This window comes from Eleutherodactylus coqui, chromosome 5 (genome assembly GCF_035609145.1).
Source record: "Eleutherodactylus coqui strain aEleCoq1 chromosome 5, aEleCoq1.hap1, whole genome shotgun sequence".
NCBI lineage: Eukaryota > Metazoa > Chordata > Amphibia > Anura > Eleutherodactylidae > Eleutherodactylus > Eleutherodactylus coqui.
In genome coordinates this window covers 97665693-97683912 of record NC_089841.1, presented here as the reverse complement: position 1 = coordinate 97683912, position 18220 = coordinate 97665693, and the positions used below count along the sequence as shown (strand labels likewise).

Here is an 18220-nt window from a genome sequence, read left to right as displayed (position 1 = left end):
TGGTTGTGTTTGTGTATTTAGTAAGGCAGACTTTTTACAAAAGTCATGTTACTGAAATAAAATATAGTCATTTCTTATCTATTTTATGTGCTCAACATGAGTATGACAGTCAAAATGCAAAATTGGCTTTTTTTGGGGGGGTAATCTGCAATAATTGTTTACATCACGAAATGCCTGCCAATAGTAATAGGCCTCTGGTTATTATCTGTAAAAATATCATGTCATAGACTACGTCTTGGACCTTTGCCTGTCCCTTGTCCAGCTGTTCGGGAGTATCTCCGTGGAGTGTCTAGCAGTAGTCGACCAGCATGGTAGTGGACCATTTTTCCTGGTATCTTTGTTCCATTGTTGCGATATCTTGATGAAACGTTCGCCATTTTTATCACTAACCATACCACAGTCTGGAAAGAAATCCAGATGGGAATGAAGGAAGTGGATCTGTAGAGACATATTGGAGCCAAGTTTCTGATACTGCATCAGCATGTCTTGTTCCTTGCAGTTTTCTGCCCTAACATTCCCGAGAAAGTTTGTAGACACTAGGCGAAAAGCATTCCATGCTTGTTTCGCATCACGCTGCAGGAAGTTGTTGCACCTCTCCTCTTTGAAGAGCTCTGGAATCTAAGGGACCCACAAAAACTCCCTCTTTAATCTTTGCCTCGCTCGGTCGAGGAAATTTTTCATGAAGGTATCGGAAAGCTGGCTGAAGTCCGGTCCAAGGCTTTCACAAAGCTCTTCATCAAACCTAGTTGAAGGGGTGGTAGCAGGATTTTGTGAGCCTCAACCAGAGCTGAGTGCTGGATAGTCTTCTCACCAACTGCAACATTTTGTCTGCGAGTCAATGCCTTCCGCAAGTAGTGCAATTCCCTTGCTCGGCTATCCCACTCACATAAGAAACACATGTATTTTGTATATCCCATGGAACTGGTCTCCATGCAGACAGAATGTTGGGGTAGAGTATTCTCTACTTCTTTTGCTTTGTTATCCCGCCAGAAAGAGGAGGAACCAAGCAGAAGTAACAGTCATTTGTGTGGTTGCTTGGCTCTCTCCACACCATGGGGACTGCAAACCGCATTGATGGTCTTTTGCCATTCAACCACTGTGTAAGCTGTGTTGTACATGTAGCACAGCATATATAGTAACACAGTATGTTAGGCTGAATGAAGACCTGAAAGTTCAGCCTCTTTCAACCCAAGTTGGACCTTGAGCCTTTTCTTTTTCCTAAGGTGAGCTGAAACACAGTTGAGCCCCACCTGGGAGGAAGAATCCCTGGACTTGATGGCTTTGCAGCTAAATTTTAACCTACCTCAAAAAATGACAGGAATTGCTATCCTAAACTCGCCAGAAACGTCTTTTTATGATCCCTACTAGATTCCCCACATCCCCTTGCTAGCTAGCTTCTTTCTGCTTGCAGCAAAAAAGTGTTTTAACTTTCCATTGGAAGAGCCAATATCCGCCGCCTTTGGAGGAACTGTTTGCAGAGATTGCTCTAGACACAACCCATACTGCTCTAATAGGTATTTCAACACATGGTGTGTTTTTATCAAGTTACGAAAACTTTGCCTCCCTACGAACTAGACCAACTTAAAACTTCACCAAGGTGTCCTCATTGCCTCTTATTACTGCCAATATCATGACATTTGTAGATCTAATCCCAATTTCCCTATCTAGTCAATTTCCCCACCCCCTCATTTCCCATTTGCTACCTGCAATGTTTTGTATTTAAATGTTTATATGTTGAAAACATTAATGTTTGAATAGGAGAAAAATAGGTCAAATGCTCTTATGTTTTATAGCGGAGCGAAAACTGCTTTTTTATGTATCTGGCCAGATATACGTAAGTTGGATGATACATTTTAGGCACTTGAGTTATTCTGTGTCTGTCTTTGCTCCTACAGTTGAAGCTTCTAAATGGTGGCTGGAGTAAATGCTGGTAGCCATCCAGCCCTTCTCAGCTGTATATGCTGTAAAGCAGGGGTCCCCAACCTTTTTGGCACCAGGGACTGGCTTCAAGCAAGGCCATTTTTACAAGGCCCGGCAGGGTGGGGTGGGACATGGGCGGGGCTTTGGTTATATGGGGCGGGGTTATGAAGGAGGTTGGTGTTTAGTGCATACTTATTTAATTATTACATTTAGAATGTGACTGAACTCACCATAGGTTCAGAATGAGATGGAACCTGTGCCACCTTTTTAGCTGCAGCCTCTCCTAAAAGTTCCTGGCAAATGTCCTTAGCAGCAGGCAGGATCAACTCTTCAGCAATAGTGAAGGGCTTCTTAGCCTTGGCAATGCGGGTAGCCACTAAGAATGATGCTCTTAGTGTAGACACACTTGTTGATGTGGTCGCCTTTAATAATTGCTTCTGTCCTTCGTGTTCCCGTTTTTTTTCTTGGCAGTGACGGCTGCTGCTCGCAGGACGCTCTGCTCTGTCTGGCGCCGTACTCCTCAGCGCTTCAAGATGTCTAGTGTAAGACCTTGGTAGATTTTAACGCTTTCATTAAAGGGGTTGTCCCGCGCCGAAACGTTTTTTTTTTTTTTTTTCAATAGACCCCCCCCCCCCGTTCGGCGCGAGACAAACCCGATGCAGGGGTTAAAAAAGAAAACGGCATAGTGCTTACCTGAATCCCCGCGCTCCGGTGACTTCTTACTTACCTGGTGAAGATGGCCGCCGGGATCTTCTCCCTCGGTGGACCGCAGGTCTTCTGTGCGGTCCATTGCCGATTCCAGCCTCCTGATTGGCTGGAATCGGCACGTGACGGGGTGGAGCTACAAGGAGCCGCTCTCCGGCACGAGCGGCCCCATTCAGAAAAGAAGACAGGACTGCGCAAGCGCGTCTAATCCGGTGATTAGACGCTGAAAATTAGACGGCACCATGGAGACGAGGACGCTAGCAACGGAACAGGTAAGTGAATAACTTCTGATAACTTCTGTATGGCTCATAATTAATGCACAATGTACATTACAAAGTGCATTAATATGGCCATACAGAAGTGTATAACCCCACTTGCTTTCGCGGGACAACCCCTTTAAGCCTTTCTTAACTTCAGCCTGGCAGCACACACAGGGGGCAATATATGCCCCCTGCCTGCCCGGCAGAACACACAGGTGAGAGGAATGTGATAGGATTACCTTGAAGCTCCTAACAGGGATTACAGATGATGCAGATCTCCTGGTAACCGGCAGTGGTAGTGGCGGCTGCTTCTGGCACAGTGGTGGTTCCTCCTCCTATTCGCTCGTGGAACGCTCTGCTCTGTCTGGCGCCGCACTCCTCAGCGCTTCAAGATGTTCAGTGTAAGACCCTGGTGGATTTTAAAGCTTTCATTAAGCCTTTCTTAACTTCAGCCTGGCAGCACACACAGGGGGCAGTATATGCCCCCTGCCTGCCCGGCAGAACACACAGGGGAGAGAAATATAACAGGATTACCTTGAAGCTCCTAACAGGGATTACAGATGATGCAGATCTCCTGGTAACCGGCGCGGCAGTGGCGGCTGCTGCTGGCACAGTGGCGGCTCCTCCTATTTTCTCGCTCTGCTCTGTCTGGCGCCACACTCCTCAGCGCTTCAAGATGTTTAGTAGTGTGAAACCCTGGTGGATTTTAAAGCTTTTATTAAGCCTTTCTTAACTTTAGGCTAGCAGCGCACACAGGGGGCAGTATATGCCCCCTGCCTGCCCTGCAGAACACACAGGGGAGAGGAATGGGACAGGATTACCTTGAAGCTCCAAAAAGGGATTATAGATGAGGCAGGTCCCCTGGTAACCGGCAGTGGTATTGGCGGCTGCTGCTGGCACAGTGGCGGCTCCTCCTCCTATGTGCTCGCGGGACGCTCTTGTCTGTCTGGCACCGCACTCCTCAGCACTTCAAGATGTTTAGTAGTGTGAAACCCTGGTGGATTTTAAAGCTTTCATTAAGCCTTTCTTAACTTCAGCCTAGCAGCACACACCGACCCAGCACACAATATGACCCCGCTTGCCTGGCAGCACACACGGGGGGCAGTATATGCTCCCCACCTGGCTCGCAGCACACGCATAGCGCAGTATAATATATCCTTCCCCCCCCCCCCCCCATAGACCAGCATGTATATCATCCTCCCGTGTCCCCACACACATAGGCCAGCATGTATATTATCCTCCCCCCCCCCCACATAGACCAGCATGTATATTATCCTCCCCTCCTCCCCACATAGGCCAGCATGTATATTATCCTCCCCTCCTCCCCACATAGGCCAGCATGTATATTATCCTCCCCCCCCCCCCCCCCACATAGGCCAGCATGTATATTATCCTCCCCCCCACCCCACATAGGCCAGCATGTATATTATCCTCCTGTCCCCCCCCACACAGGCCAGCATGTATATTATTCCCCCCCCCCCCATAGACCAGCATGTATATTATCCTCCCTCCCCCCCCACACATAGGCCAGCATGTATATTATCCTCCCCCCCCCCCCCCATAGGCCAGCATGTATATTATCCTCCCATCCCCCCACACACATAGGCCAGCATGTATATTATCCACCCCTCCCCCCGAACACAGGCCAGCATGTATATTATCCTCCCCCCACCCCACATAGGCCAGCATGTATATTATCCTCCCCTCCCCCCCACATAGGCCAGCATGTATATTATCCTCCCCTCCCCACATAGGCCAGCATGTATATTATCCTCTCCTCCCCCCCCCCCCCCCCCACATAGGCCAGCATGTATATTATCCACCCCTCCCCCCGAACACAGGCCAGCATGTATATTATCCTCCCCCCACCCCACATAGGCCAGCATGTATATTATCCTCCCCTCCCCCCCCACATAGGCCAGCATGTATATTATCCTCCCCTCCCCCCCACCCCCACATAGGCCAGCATGTATATTATCCTCTCCTCCCCCCCCCCCCCCCCACATAGGCCAGCATGTATATTAACCTCCCCCCCCCACATAGGCCAGCATGTATATTATCCTCCCTCCCCCCCCCCACATAGACCAGCATGTATATCATCCTCCCGTCCCCCCACACACAGGCCAGCATGTATATTATCCTCCCCTCCCCCCCACCCCCACATAGGCCAGCATGTATATTATCCTCTCGTCCCCCCCCCCCCCCCCACATAGGCCAGCATGTATATTATCCTCCCCCCCCCCCCCACATAGACCAGCATGTATATCATCCTCCCGTCCCCCCACACACAGACCAGCATGTATATTATCCTCCCCCCACCCCCACAAACATAGACCTGCATGTATATTACCCATGCCGCCGCCACCACACACGCCAGCATTTAATTTATTTATCTCTCTCCCTCCCCTCCGGCACACACAACTTGAAACTGACCACTGACAGGTATACACTCCAGGCGCGGCGGATGCTGCTTGCTACGTGCAGAGAGGCGGCTCTTCCCATCTACTCGCGGGACGGACGCTCTGCTGTTTGACGCCACAGTCCTCGGCGCCAAAGAAGGTGCCTTGTGATTGGTTGCCGCGCGCTGCAAGGAGCATAGCAGGCTAGTGTGACACCGCAGAGTGGCCGCTTCCACACAGCAGGTTAGTGTGAGAGTGCAGCGCGCAGCTGAAGGGGCCGCGATTCTTCCTTCCTTATCGAAAGTTCCCAGCGGTGCCGCGGACCGGCAGTATACACCAAACGGCCCGGCACTGGTCCGCGGACCGGTGGTTGGGGACCCCTGCTGTAAAGGATCTGTGCACTGAGCTTTAACACGGTTTTGATTGTGTAGCATCAGAAGGCTTATAAGGTTTGCAGTTCTTGGGCGGAGGGGGGATAAATGTAATAATATAAACTGTTAACCGTAGAGCCTCTCTGTATAAACAGTCAGATTGATTTGACTTTCTCGTGGAAAAAAATAATGAAGAGAAAAGGTCAGTGTATGAGTCAGAACTAAAGCACAATGCATGCAAATATGAAAGGCAGTCTTTCTGGCCTAATAGCTCTCAAACTGTGCTTGCCAGAAATGAAAAGGGAGGCTGGAAAAAGCCCTAAAATGCTGATTAACTGTTGTGTCAATTGTATCGACGTTTTAGTTTAAATACCTGCTTCTAGAGCTGGATATAAAGAGTGTAATTTACACAGTTCCAATTGATTAAAGATCCTGCAAGACACTTATTGCAGGTCTTTGATTGCACCATTGAAAGGACGCAAGTATAAGCATGGCACTGTTGTGCTAGGTACACTGGAAAAGGAATTAATCACTTTAATTCAACAAACGTTGCACTTTACACACAATGTGTTTAACTAGGCCAAATATATATACATTTTTTTTTTCTTCTGGTGGATGGGATATAGCAATAAAATTCTGGGCTACTAAACTGTATTTAGCTAGGGGGTCATGTTTTTGAGCGTGTTATGGCATTTTTAGTACTAAATCTCACAATAAACTATAATATCACTTTGCGTTTTTTTTTTTTGTTTTGTTTTTTTTTTTTAGTGTCCATTTGCTAACAATGTGCCTGCCTGCCAGCCTGCAACGCAAGTGACACTTTTAAAGGGATTTTTTTCCATTTAAATATGTTTATTCCCTATCAAAAGGATAGGAATAGGACCTGCAGTAATCCTGAGATCTGCACCCTGAATGCCCCTTGTGAATAGAATGGGGGTGTGCATGCTCCTCTGCCGCTCCATTTACCTTTGAGACTGGTAGTGATTGATGCATTAAGCATTCTCCCTTCATCCCATAGAAGTGAATGGAGCCATGATAACGCATGCACACTGCCATGGGGCATTTGGGATGCACGGTTTTCAAGATCACTGGAGATCAAAGCAATTGGTCCCCAAGCGATCAGACCTTTATTTCCTATCCTGTGAAAAGGGATAAATGTCTTAAACAAAAGATGCACTTTAAAAGGTATATTAAAAATAGTTTTCTACATATCTCAGTAACATGACTGGTCTTTGCATGAATATCCAGATTAAAAAAAAAATAAAACAAAAAGAAGCTTGGGGAAATAATGCAACATGAGATTCTCAAAGCACAATTGTTAACTCCAAAAAGAAGCACGAATAGGAAGCATTTAAAGAGACCAGGATGGATGAACACAGAACTTGCACACATGTTAAAAACGAAGAAAAATATGTTTAGCAAGTGGATAGAGGGGGGAATATTTAAAGAAGAATATAATGCGGTCTGTAGAAACTGTAGGGCAAGTGTCAGAAAAGCTAATAATGAATTGAGGCTTGCAACAGAGACCAAAAAATGTTGGGGGTATGTCAAAAGCAAAAGAAAAGTCAAAGATACTATTAGATGTCTATAGGATGAAAATGGTGAATTGGTTAAGAATGATGTTGAGAAGGCCAAATTTTTAATTCCTATCTTGTATCTGTTTTCTCTCAGAAAGTAGATGTAACATCAACTGATCTTCCCTGTGCTATTAGGGGAATAAATGAATGCAGGCTAATCTATAAGCAGAGAGATGGTGAGGGAACACATTAGCTAATTTAAATGAATTCAAGTCTCAAGGTCCAGATGAATTACATCCTACGATACTAAACTTTACAGCGGAGTGTCTTGCCTTGCTGCTGGTCTTCTATGTGTCCTGTGTGGGATAGCAGGAAAATACTCACGTCCTACCACCCGGTCAGTGTGGTTACACTTGGCTTCAAGAAAATATGCTGGTAGAGGAACTTGGACGCATCAGTTGTAAGTATTTTTCACTGCTTTTATTATATCCTTTGTGCTCAATGATGTTTTTTTAGAAATGAACAAGGCTCGATAGAGTTGAATCGCATCTTCTATGTTTCATTGAGCACAAAGGATATAATAAAGCAGTGAAAAATACTTACAACTGTATATGCCCCCTGCCTGCCCGGCAGAACACACAGGGGAGAGAAATGTAACAGGATTACCTTGAAGCTCCTAACAGGGATTACAGATGCAGGTCTCCTGGTAACCGGCGTGGCAGTGGCGGCTGCTGCTGGCACAGTGGTGGCTCCACCTCCTATTTGCTCGCAGGACGCTCTGCTCTGTCTGGCGCCGCACTCCTCAGCGCTTCAAGATGTCCAGTGTAAGACCCTGGTGGATTTTAAAGCTTTCATTAAGCCTTTCTTAACTTCAGCCTGGCAGCACACACACAGGGGACAGTATATGCCCCCTGCCTGCCGGCAGAACACACAGGGGAGAGGAATGCGACAGGATTACCTTGAAGCTCCTAACAGGGATTACAGATGATGCAGATCTCCTGGTAATCGGCGCGGCAGTGGCGGCTGCTGCTGGCACAGTGGTGGCTCCTTCTATTTTCTCGCGGGACGCTCTGCTCTGTCTGGCAGAACTGGAACTTGGACGCATCCAACTTGGATGCGTCCAAGTTCCTCTAACAGCATATTTTCTTGAAGCCTAGGATACTAAAGGAAGTAGCGGAGGTAATTGCTGAATCACTTGCCATAATCTTTGAAAATTCCTGGAGAACAGGAGAAGTCCCAGAAGATTGGAAAAGGGCAAATGTCCCTATCTTCAAAAAAAGGAAGAAGGTGGATCAGGAAACTACAGGCCTGTGAGCCTGACTTCTGTACCAGGAAAGATCTTATCAAATTATTAAACAGCATTTATACAAGTACTTGGATAAAAATTGACTGACTAACCAGAGCGAGCATGGGTTTGTAACAAACAAGTCATGGTAGACAAATCTAATTTCTTTCTATGACAAAAATCACCGACTGGGTTGATCAGGGAAATGCGGTGGATATAGTATATCTTGACTTTAGTAAAGCATTTGACAAAGTATCTCATACCATACTTATTTAAAAAATGACCAAATATGGGATTGACAAGCAACTGTTAGGTGGATTCACAACTGGCTGAGTGATTGTACTCAAAGAGTGGTCATAAATGGCTGCACATCCAAGTGGGAAACCACAAGGCTCTGTCCTAGGCCCAGTGTTGTTCAACATTTATAAATGATCTGGAGGGGGGAATTAATGGGAAATTGATCACATTTGCTGATGACACAAAGCTAGGAGGGATAGCAAACACTAGGGAAGAGTATTCAAAAAGATCTAGAAAAGCTTGAACAGTGGGCGGTAACTAACAGAATGGTATTTAACAAGGAGAAATGCTAAGTCCTACATCTGGGCAAGAAAAATGAAAAACACACATACAGAATGGGAGGAATTGGGCTAAGCAGCAGCACAGTCATCATCTGAAATACTGTGTCCTGTTCTGGACACCCCACTTTAGGAAATCCATAGACAAACTGGAGCAAGTTCGGAGAAGAGTTACCAAGAGGGTGAGCGGTCTGCAAATCATGTCCTATGAGGAACGGTTAAAGCATCTGGGAATGTTTAGCTTGCACAAAAGAAGGCTGAGAGGAGACTTAATAGCTGTCTACAAATATCTGAAGGGTTGTCACAGTGCAGAGGGATCAACCCTATTCTCATTTGTACAAGGAAAGACTAGAAGCAATGGGATGAAACTAAAAGGGAGGAGACACAAATTACATATTAGGAAAAACTTTCTGACAGTAAGGGTGATCAATGAGTGGAACAGCTTACCAGAGAAGGTGGTGAGTTCTCCTTCAATGGAAGTGTTCACATAAAGGCTAGACAAATATCTGGGATGATTTAGTGAATTCTGCACTGAGCAGGCGGTTGGACCAGATGTCCCTGGAGGTCCCTTCAAACTCTACCATTCTATGGTGTAAGTATAGTGATTTATAGCTGGCCGGTTTCCTGTTACACAGGAGGTAGTATCGCTGGATCGATCATAGCGCTACCGGCAGGACAACCTACATATGGAAATGATTGCCACCTGTTTTGGTATAATTTGATTAATCCTACTCCTGTCTATAAGCCTGCAAAGTCCCTGACTTTGTGCAAGTGTGCCTAGAAGAACTGATGTTGTTTTGAAGGCAAAGGGTGGTCCCATCCAATATTGATTTGACTTTGATTTCTTTTCTAAACTTTCTTTTGTTCACTCACTCTGCATTTATTTGACAAAAATTAATTAACATTGAATATTTTTAATCCCTTAATGACTGCCGATACGCCTTTTGAGGGCCTGTATCGGTGGCCTATGTATAAAGCGAGATCGCTGGGCGACCTCTTTTCATACAGCAAGGAGGTCAGCTGTTTATGATATTTGACACCCGCAGGCAATAGCTGCAATTGGCTGTGCGGCCGATCGCGGCTATTAAGCCTTTCAATGCCGCTGTCAATTCTGTACATTATGTGGTACGTTGATGGTTAAATAAAGGAATTACAATTGTTTTTTAAAATGGGGGAGAGGCCGCGTCATTAAGGGGTTAAAAGCATTTGTACTTTTATAGCATTTTTTTTCTTCACCGACCTAAAACCTTTACACTGTACTTAACATTTTGTAGAAAATCAAACACCTAGCGGAATGAAAACGGTTAAAGGCACGTGGGAAAAATTGGTACTTTATACATTGATTTCACATGTCGCAGCTTCTATTTAAGGGGATGTCCGACGAAAGCAAATTATTCCCTATCCACATGATTGTAGATAACTTGACGATCATTTGGGAGTTTTACCACCATAGATTCCACTAGGTGTTGAAATAGTTCTGCAGTAATATTGACCAGTGCAGTCGGGATATCTTCTTGTAGTTGCCGCAATTTACACGGAGGTACAAACGTGTTCTCAAGGGCCTGTTCTACTTCATCCCAAAGATGCTCTATAGGATTAACATGTAGGGACTGAGAAGATCAGGGAAGAGAGGAAAATTTGTTGTCATGTGCCTGAACCAATCCATGACTATACGAGCGTAGTGGCATGGTGCACTATCCTGGTGGGAGCGTCCTTTTGCCATAGCATAAATAGCCGCCATAAAGGGATGCAATTGCTTAGCCACAGTGCTTGGGTATGTAGGTAAGCCCCACTGCTCAAACATCCAACCACAAGTATCGTCGGACCCAGGGTGTGCAAAGAAATATTTCCTCACACAATCGCTCTACCTTCACTAGCGATTCATGCTATATGGGGTTGATAATAAATTGTATAGGTGTTTGAACAGTTTGCAAATGGAGTACTGCAGACATTGTCATTTAAGCAGTACATATCATTCGGGGACATTTGTATTGTTCAAAAAAGACCTCTCGCAACAGGCAGCAACTTTTGAAGGGAGTGTCCAGAGTTGAGGCCCATTAAAACACAGCGATTATCGCTCAAAATTTGCTCAAAAGCTGTCTTTTGAGCGATAATCGTTGTAACTGCACTGACATTGTGCCGTTTTCGTTAACCCGTTCATCGTTGTCTTTCAGCATTCTGAAAGACAACGATGAGCCTTATCAGGCATACAACTGATACTATTGTTACAGCTGTATCCCTCTCCCTGATGACAGGCCGGGAATGAAGAACACAGCAGTCCAGCTCTGTTCTCCATACCTCACATGGAGCGCCCGGCTGTTATAACAGCCGGGCACTCTGTGCAGAAAACTGCAATATGCAGAAGACAAGCAGGGACACCCTGCTTGTCTTCTGCATCCTCCGCTCGCAGCGTAACGTGATCGCTCATCTTGAGCAATCATCTTGCACTGTAAATGACACAACCATAATCGCTCAAAAGATATCTTCGTTCTGTCTAAATGGGCCCTTAGAAAAGCATGCCTGTTGTCTTCCAAAGAAAAGTCACACTTGTCTTAAGCTGCTCATTTATGCGGCTAGAGAAATAATGGGTCATCCATGTATTTACATAGCTGGATTGGGGTAGCTGGAAAGAGCCACTGCTGCTCTCCCTGCCTTAGCAGAGGACCCTGTCTGTGACTTCCATATGCCCTATTGGGGTATGTTGAAAGGGGTTGTAGATTTGTGATAATCCATTCTAAATAAATGTCTGCGACGTTGTAGAGCTGTTTGCAAGCAATTGATTATTTGATTGATCCATCTTTTTTACAGGAGGTTATGGGTAAGCCAGTCAACCACAGACTATTTCTAACCAGAATTCAACAGGAATTTGAATGTGACACATTCTTGCCTGAAATTGATCTCCGGTTATACAAACTGCTTCCAGAGTAAGTTGAATGAAGTAAATAAAATGTTATTTCCCTTAGGCTGCTTTTACACAAGCGCATTCTACAGAAGTGTTCCAACCATTCTTTTCTGTCTGTTCCCACTACTTTTATTTTGCGGATGGAAAACACCCCATGAAATCCTATGCAGAATATTTTAAAACTGGATGGAATATGTATGAACTACTGATGCACTATCAATGCAACCAGATTTTAAAGTTGCATTGCAACCTATTCCTAATTAATATAAATTGGGTTATAATTAGAGATGAGCGAGCACCAAAATGCTCGAGTGCTCGTTACTCGAGTCGAACTTTCCGTGATGCTCGAGAGTTCGTTTCGAGTAACGAACCCCATTGAAGTCAATGGGCGACTCGAGCATTTTTGTATATGACTGGTGCTCCGCTAAGGTTTTCATCTGTGAAAATCTTAGCAAATCACCAAAGTCATGTAAAAAACAGAGAAATGGATAGGGCAGGCGAGGAGCAACATGCAGGGCTGCATTTCGGGCTCCGAGGTCTCACTATTAAGCCACAATAGTGGCAAGAGTGAGACCCCCCCCCCCCCCCCCTGCACTGTCAGCATAACGATCATTCTCCTCTGCCACAGCTGTAACAGCTGTGGCAGAGAAGAGCGATGTTAGCCCATTGAATTCAATGGAGCCGGCAATACAGCAGGTTCCACTGAAAACAATGGGCTGCCGGCGAGCGCGGGATGAATTTTCGGGCAGGGCTTAAAAATATAAGCCCTTACCTGAAAGTCATCCTAAAATGTGTAAAAATAAAAAAATAATTGTCAGCATTAAGATCGTTCTCCTCTGCGACAGCTGTGGCAGAGAAGAACGATGTTAGCCCATTGAATTCAATGGAGCCGGCATTACAGCCGTCTCCATTGAAAGCAATGGGCTGCCAGCGAGCGCGGGATGAATTTTCGGGAAGGGCTTAAAAATATAAGCCCTTACCTGAAAAAGAAAGATTTTAGTGTAAAAAAGAATAAAAAAGCAGGCATTCTCTTCAATGGAGCCGCTGCTGCTGCCGGCGACTCCATTGAAGACAATGGTCCGCTGGCACACCTGAATTCTTTTTCAGGGAAGGGCTTTACATATAAGCCATTCCCTGGAAATGAATTAAAAGTGATTTAAAAAACAAAAAAAATAGATATTCACCTCCCTTCAACTGCTGGGGCACAGCTGCGTCTTCTCCTGCTGTCCCCTGCACTGTGGTGCTGAACTGCTGTCATTCAGCTGAGAGCTGCGCTGAGCCAATCAGAGGCAGCACTTACTCACCCATTCATGAATTCATGAATGGGTGTGAGTGAGATCTGCCTCTGATTGGTCAGGCTGTGACCAATCAGAGGCAGCTCATTCAGCAGGTGGGGATTTTAAATCCCCGGCTGCTGAATACTACTCACAGCTGTTCAGAGCAGTTCAGGAGAACTGTCAGCTGGCCGCAGCTGAACTCCGTCTGCCGGGACCAGGTGAGTATATATATATTTTTTTTGTTTACACATTTCTGGATGAATTGCAGGGAAGGGCTTATATATTTAAGCCCTTCCCGAAAATTCATTGTGCGATCGCCGGCAGCCCATTGCTTTCAATGGAGCCGGCTGTATTGCCGGCTCCATTGAATTCAATGGGCTAACATCGTTCTGCCGGGACAAGGTGAGTATATATTTTATTTTATTTTTTTTACTTTTTACACATTTTAGGATGATTTTCAGGTAAGGGCTTATATTTTTAAGCCCTTCCCAAAAATTCATCCCGCGCTAGCCGGCAGCCCATTGCTTTCAATGGAGCCGGCTGTATTGCCGGCTCCATTGAATTCAATGGTCAGTGCTCGTTTAATCGAGACGAGCACCACGTGGTGCTCGTCTCGAGTAACGAGCATCTCGAACACCCTAATACTCGAACGAGCATCAAGCTCGGACAAGTATGCTCGCTCATCTCTAGTTATAATTAATCGGACCTTAGAATTAGAATTTTAGTTTCTGTATATCTTAATTTAGAAAAACAAAACCATGTTAAGCTCTCTGTGGTTTGTCAATTGTTGTATTGTGATCACCAGAATCTAAAGGTTTTTCCTGCATTCTTGTAACTTCTGTTTTTGGCACTTAATAAACCCTGACATAGAGCTGTATTATGGAGTTGTGAATGTTTTAAATTCGTTGACACAAATAAGCTTGTTTTTTCTCAGAGAATTCTTTCTAAAGTGCCTTTACACAATGGCTTTTAGGGAAGACAACATTTTTGTTGGTGGTTTTGGCCGGCTGCATTCAGCCGGGTCAGATCCCTCTGCAATTCTCGCAGCGGGACCAGCTCGGCACTCGCCTCTCCCACAGCTCCGGCTCTTTGATGTACCAACTGCCGGCCAGCCGGTGCCTGTGCAGAGCGGAGCCAGCGGCTGGGGAGTGACATTTCAAAAATAGTGCATGATGCAATTTGTTTTCCCGCGCGTGATTTCGCGTGGACAAAATGCGGCCATCTGCCTAGGATTGCATTTTCTAATGCAATCCTATGGCAGCGGTCACGGGCGGAAATTCTGCAGGGGGCCTTTCTAGGTGACCTTTTTTTTTTTTTTTTTTCTCTAGCCATAAAATTGCTGCATCTAGGAGTTTGCTGTAAGTCAGAGGGGGGTTATGAAATGCACTATTAACAATGCATTTGGGGTTTGTGACATTTTCTCTGTTGCACTTCTCCTCACACTGGTATTTTCAGAAAAAACACACATTCAAGTTGGACTCACACTAGAGCTCTTGAGTCAAATAGGCTTCTCCCCGCCCTCAGCATATTGACTATTAGCTCTCACCCTATACACAAGCAGGTATAGAGCTGTCAGTCTTCCTGGGAGAGGCTGGTGTGGCCTGCTTGCCTGTTTGACTTGAGAGCTCTGTTACCTAAAAAGTAAAACTTTTTAAAGCATGTTTCAGAATAACAATGTCATACAATAGGTGGTGCTGCAATGGTATTTTTCCATCTTCCTTATTTGCATAAATTACCAAGAGTAGCTAGCATGGCAGTAAAAGTCTCCTCCCTCACCTTCTAGTTGTCCCCACACCACGTTTGGGTGCTCTCTTTCGGGAGAGACTATATTCCGTGACCCACTCACCCCCTAGGTGTTTCCATACACTTTTTGGGTGCTCTCCTTAAGGTGGCACAACACTCCTCCTGACCCTCAGAATAACAATTACATGGGGACTGTCTTGGGTTCATGCTGTGCTCGATTTAGGCAGCATGAACTCAGTGGAAATTTTCCTTTTTGAAAAAAACAAAATTCCCGTTAACCCTTTCCAATCCACTGTCTGACGTCTAAAGACATTCTGATTGAAGGCAGTACAGCTCTGATGTCAGAAGACATCCAGCAAGGTATTCTTACTGTAGATTATTGGCCGCTCTGTTGTCAGGAGCCTCTCCAGCATGTCTCATACCGCAGTACTGGCTCTAGCCAGCAGATGGCGCCATTGTATATTGGCAGAAAGAGAGAGCCCCCTAGGAAACCCTGAATCCAAAATTGGATTGCAAAGGGTTAAAGCACCAAACTCATGACCTTTTTTTACAAGCTTGAAAAAGCCACAAAAATGTGTAAAGGGAGCGTAAGGTAAATGCCCTCTTTCATTGGTCTCCTCCCGTCCATACTTGCATATAAACCAAGCTACCTAAGAGTTGGCACAATATAGTCCTGAAGAGTCAGACATCTGACTGTGGTATGATGGCTCGATGGTTCCTTCTTCTCTACCTCAATCTACTTCTCAGATTAGTAAAGTCTCAGTAGAATCCAGTACTTCTGCTACACTCAGTCATGTACGTGGAGTAAAATAACCTTTTCTACTGAAGGCAAACACTACCTCCCAGGAAATTGATTTTCCATAGAAGTGGTGACCAGATGGTGAACTTATTAGACTTGTCAGCCCAATGTATTAAGTGTTTACAGCAGGCATCCAGGATGCTATATTTTTAGTGTAATGAAAGCAGTAAATTTGTTCTGAATGTATTCATTGTATAAAATATCGGTCCTCTAGATTACAGTAAAGTCATTGGACATGTGATTTCCCTGCCTCGTCTGCTCCATTATCAGATCTCTCACTTGCTCTTGTTTTTCTTTAGATATCCAGGCATATCGTCTGAAATGCAGGAAGAAAATGGCATACAGTACAAGTTTGAAGTCTATGAAAAGATGGTGTAATGAGTATTATATGTTTTAGGTTTTGTTGTACATTTTTGTGCAACCAGATGTCTTCTACGGTTTGCAGTTTAAACTTTTCAATAAACTTTTTTTTTTTTTTCCCATCATCACTTATGGTGATCATGTATTTTCATTATCAATGAACTTCCAATATTTGCATAGCCGGAGGCTTAAAGGGGTTGTCCCGTGATAGCAAGTGGGGTTAAGCACTTCTGTATGGCCATATTAATGCACTTTGTAATATACATCGTGCATTAAATATGAGCCATACAGAAGTTATATACTCACCCCCTCCGGTGCTGGCGTCCCAGTCTCCATGGCGCCGACTAAAGCTGCCTTCTGCCGGGATTAGACGCGCATGCGCAGAAGACCTCTGCAGCGCGAGCACGCCGGAGCCGGACAGAAGAGGGCAGACAGCGCAAGCGCGTCTAATCCAGGGAGAAGGCAGCTTTAGCCGGTGCCATGGAGACGGGGACGCCAGCACCGGAGGGGTAAGTGTATAAATTCTGTATGGCCAATATTTAATGCACGATGTATATTACAAAGTGCATTAATATGGCCATACAGAAGTGTATAACCCCACTTGCTATCGCGGGACAACCCCTTTAAGTTTCTTTTAAACAGGACGATCAGGTCTGAATGGTCTTGTTTGCCTGACAATCTCCTGACGAATTAGCAAACACTTGTTCATTGGCTGATTGTCATTTAGGTGAGCACAGAAATGATGGTTAATTGGCTGCAAATCTCTCCATCTAAACAGGGAAATGAGTAGCTGATTGAGAGCTGTATGTTAACATGATCATTCATCCCCATAGAGGAGATAATCTGTCCTTGTACATGGAGGGCCGAGCATGAACTGACATGGTGGTTGTTGGTTAATGGTCGTTAGCATGGGCAGATTATATAATATATATATTATGATCACACTGACTAAGAATGCAAAAAGATGGGGACATATGCTCTATCTGTAGTGCCCGTCACACTGATTACAGTGATATGTCTGCTGTGTGGATCCGTGCAGTAGTTTTGGAGAAACTTACATTTTATCAGTAGCAGCACATGCATAGAGGACAACTTAAAGTAGTTCTGAATATTCATGAGCTGTAGGCTGGCCACACCCACCCCGCTTTCCAACCACCCATTGACTGCTGTCTGCTTATTACTGTGCATAGAGAGAGAGCTGCCAATCATTGGCTGGTGGGTGTGACCAGCCTGCAGCTCATGAATAAGCAGGAGTATATTGGTGTCTGGGTGCTACTAATAAAATGCAATTTTCTCAAGCTACTGCATAGGCACACACCACAGACATATCACTGAAATCAGTGTGACAGGCACGATCTTGTAGTGCCAGTGAGGGATGCAAAAAGATGGTGACAGATCGCCTTTGTTTTTCCCCAAGATTTAAACTTATTCCCCCATCCAAAGGAGATGGCCAAGCATTGTACTTGGCTTCTCTTCTGTAGCGTCATAGTAATGAATGGAGCAGAGGCGCATATATTCTGCCACTCCATTCATATGGGAGACACAGGCCCTTCATTCCTGAGACCTCTGGTGGTCACCTCGGTCAAACCCATATTGGGTCAAACCCTTATCTCTTATCCTGTTGATATGTTAGAATCTTGGGACAAAACTTTTTACGGTTCCTTTAACGTGAAGCAGTAAATCTAGCGAACGATGACAAGTTTGCTCATTCGGGCAGTTTGTACAGATAAATCTTTCACATTTTGCTTGCTTCACTGTACCAGTGAATGTGAAAGACTAAAGGATCACTGTTTACATGCAAATGAGTTTTTTGTTAGTTGTTTTTGGTTTTTTTTAATTTTTTTTTTTTTATGCATGCATAAAATTAACCAAAAATGAGAGGCGAACAAATTCTCATTTGTCATTCTATCGATGGCTGTGATTTCACTCAACGATCCAACGATCCAATAATTTTTTTGAATGATCATTCTGTGTAAAAGGCCTCCAAGTCTGCTCTGTAGAATGCTTTAACCCATTTGGCACTGCTCGGAGATTTTTACTAACAATCCGAAGACAACATTCTGAGAAAAAGCCATTCCCCTCAATGGGAGTTGTTTTGGATTGTGGA

At 44.9% G+C, this 18220-nt stretch overlaps 1 protein-coding gene across 1 annotated transcript in view; it reads left to right on the top strand.

Annotated features, from left to right (window-relative positions):
* The window catches only part of DHFR (dihydrofolate reductase), a 49918-nt gene extending 33680 nt beyond the window's left edge, over window positions 1–16238 (top strand). Inside the window, exons 5-6 of the mRNA XM_066601893.1 lie at window positions 11841–11956; window positions 16053–16238. Coding sequence (XP_066457990.1) covers window positions 11841–11956; window positions 16053–16131 — 195 coding nt within the window. The 3' untranslated portion in view covers window positions 16132–16238. The remainder of the gene's footprint in view (window positions 1–11840; window positions 11957–16052) is intronic.
* The last annotated feature ends 1982 nt before the right edge of the window (window positions 16239–18220 follow it).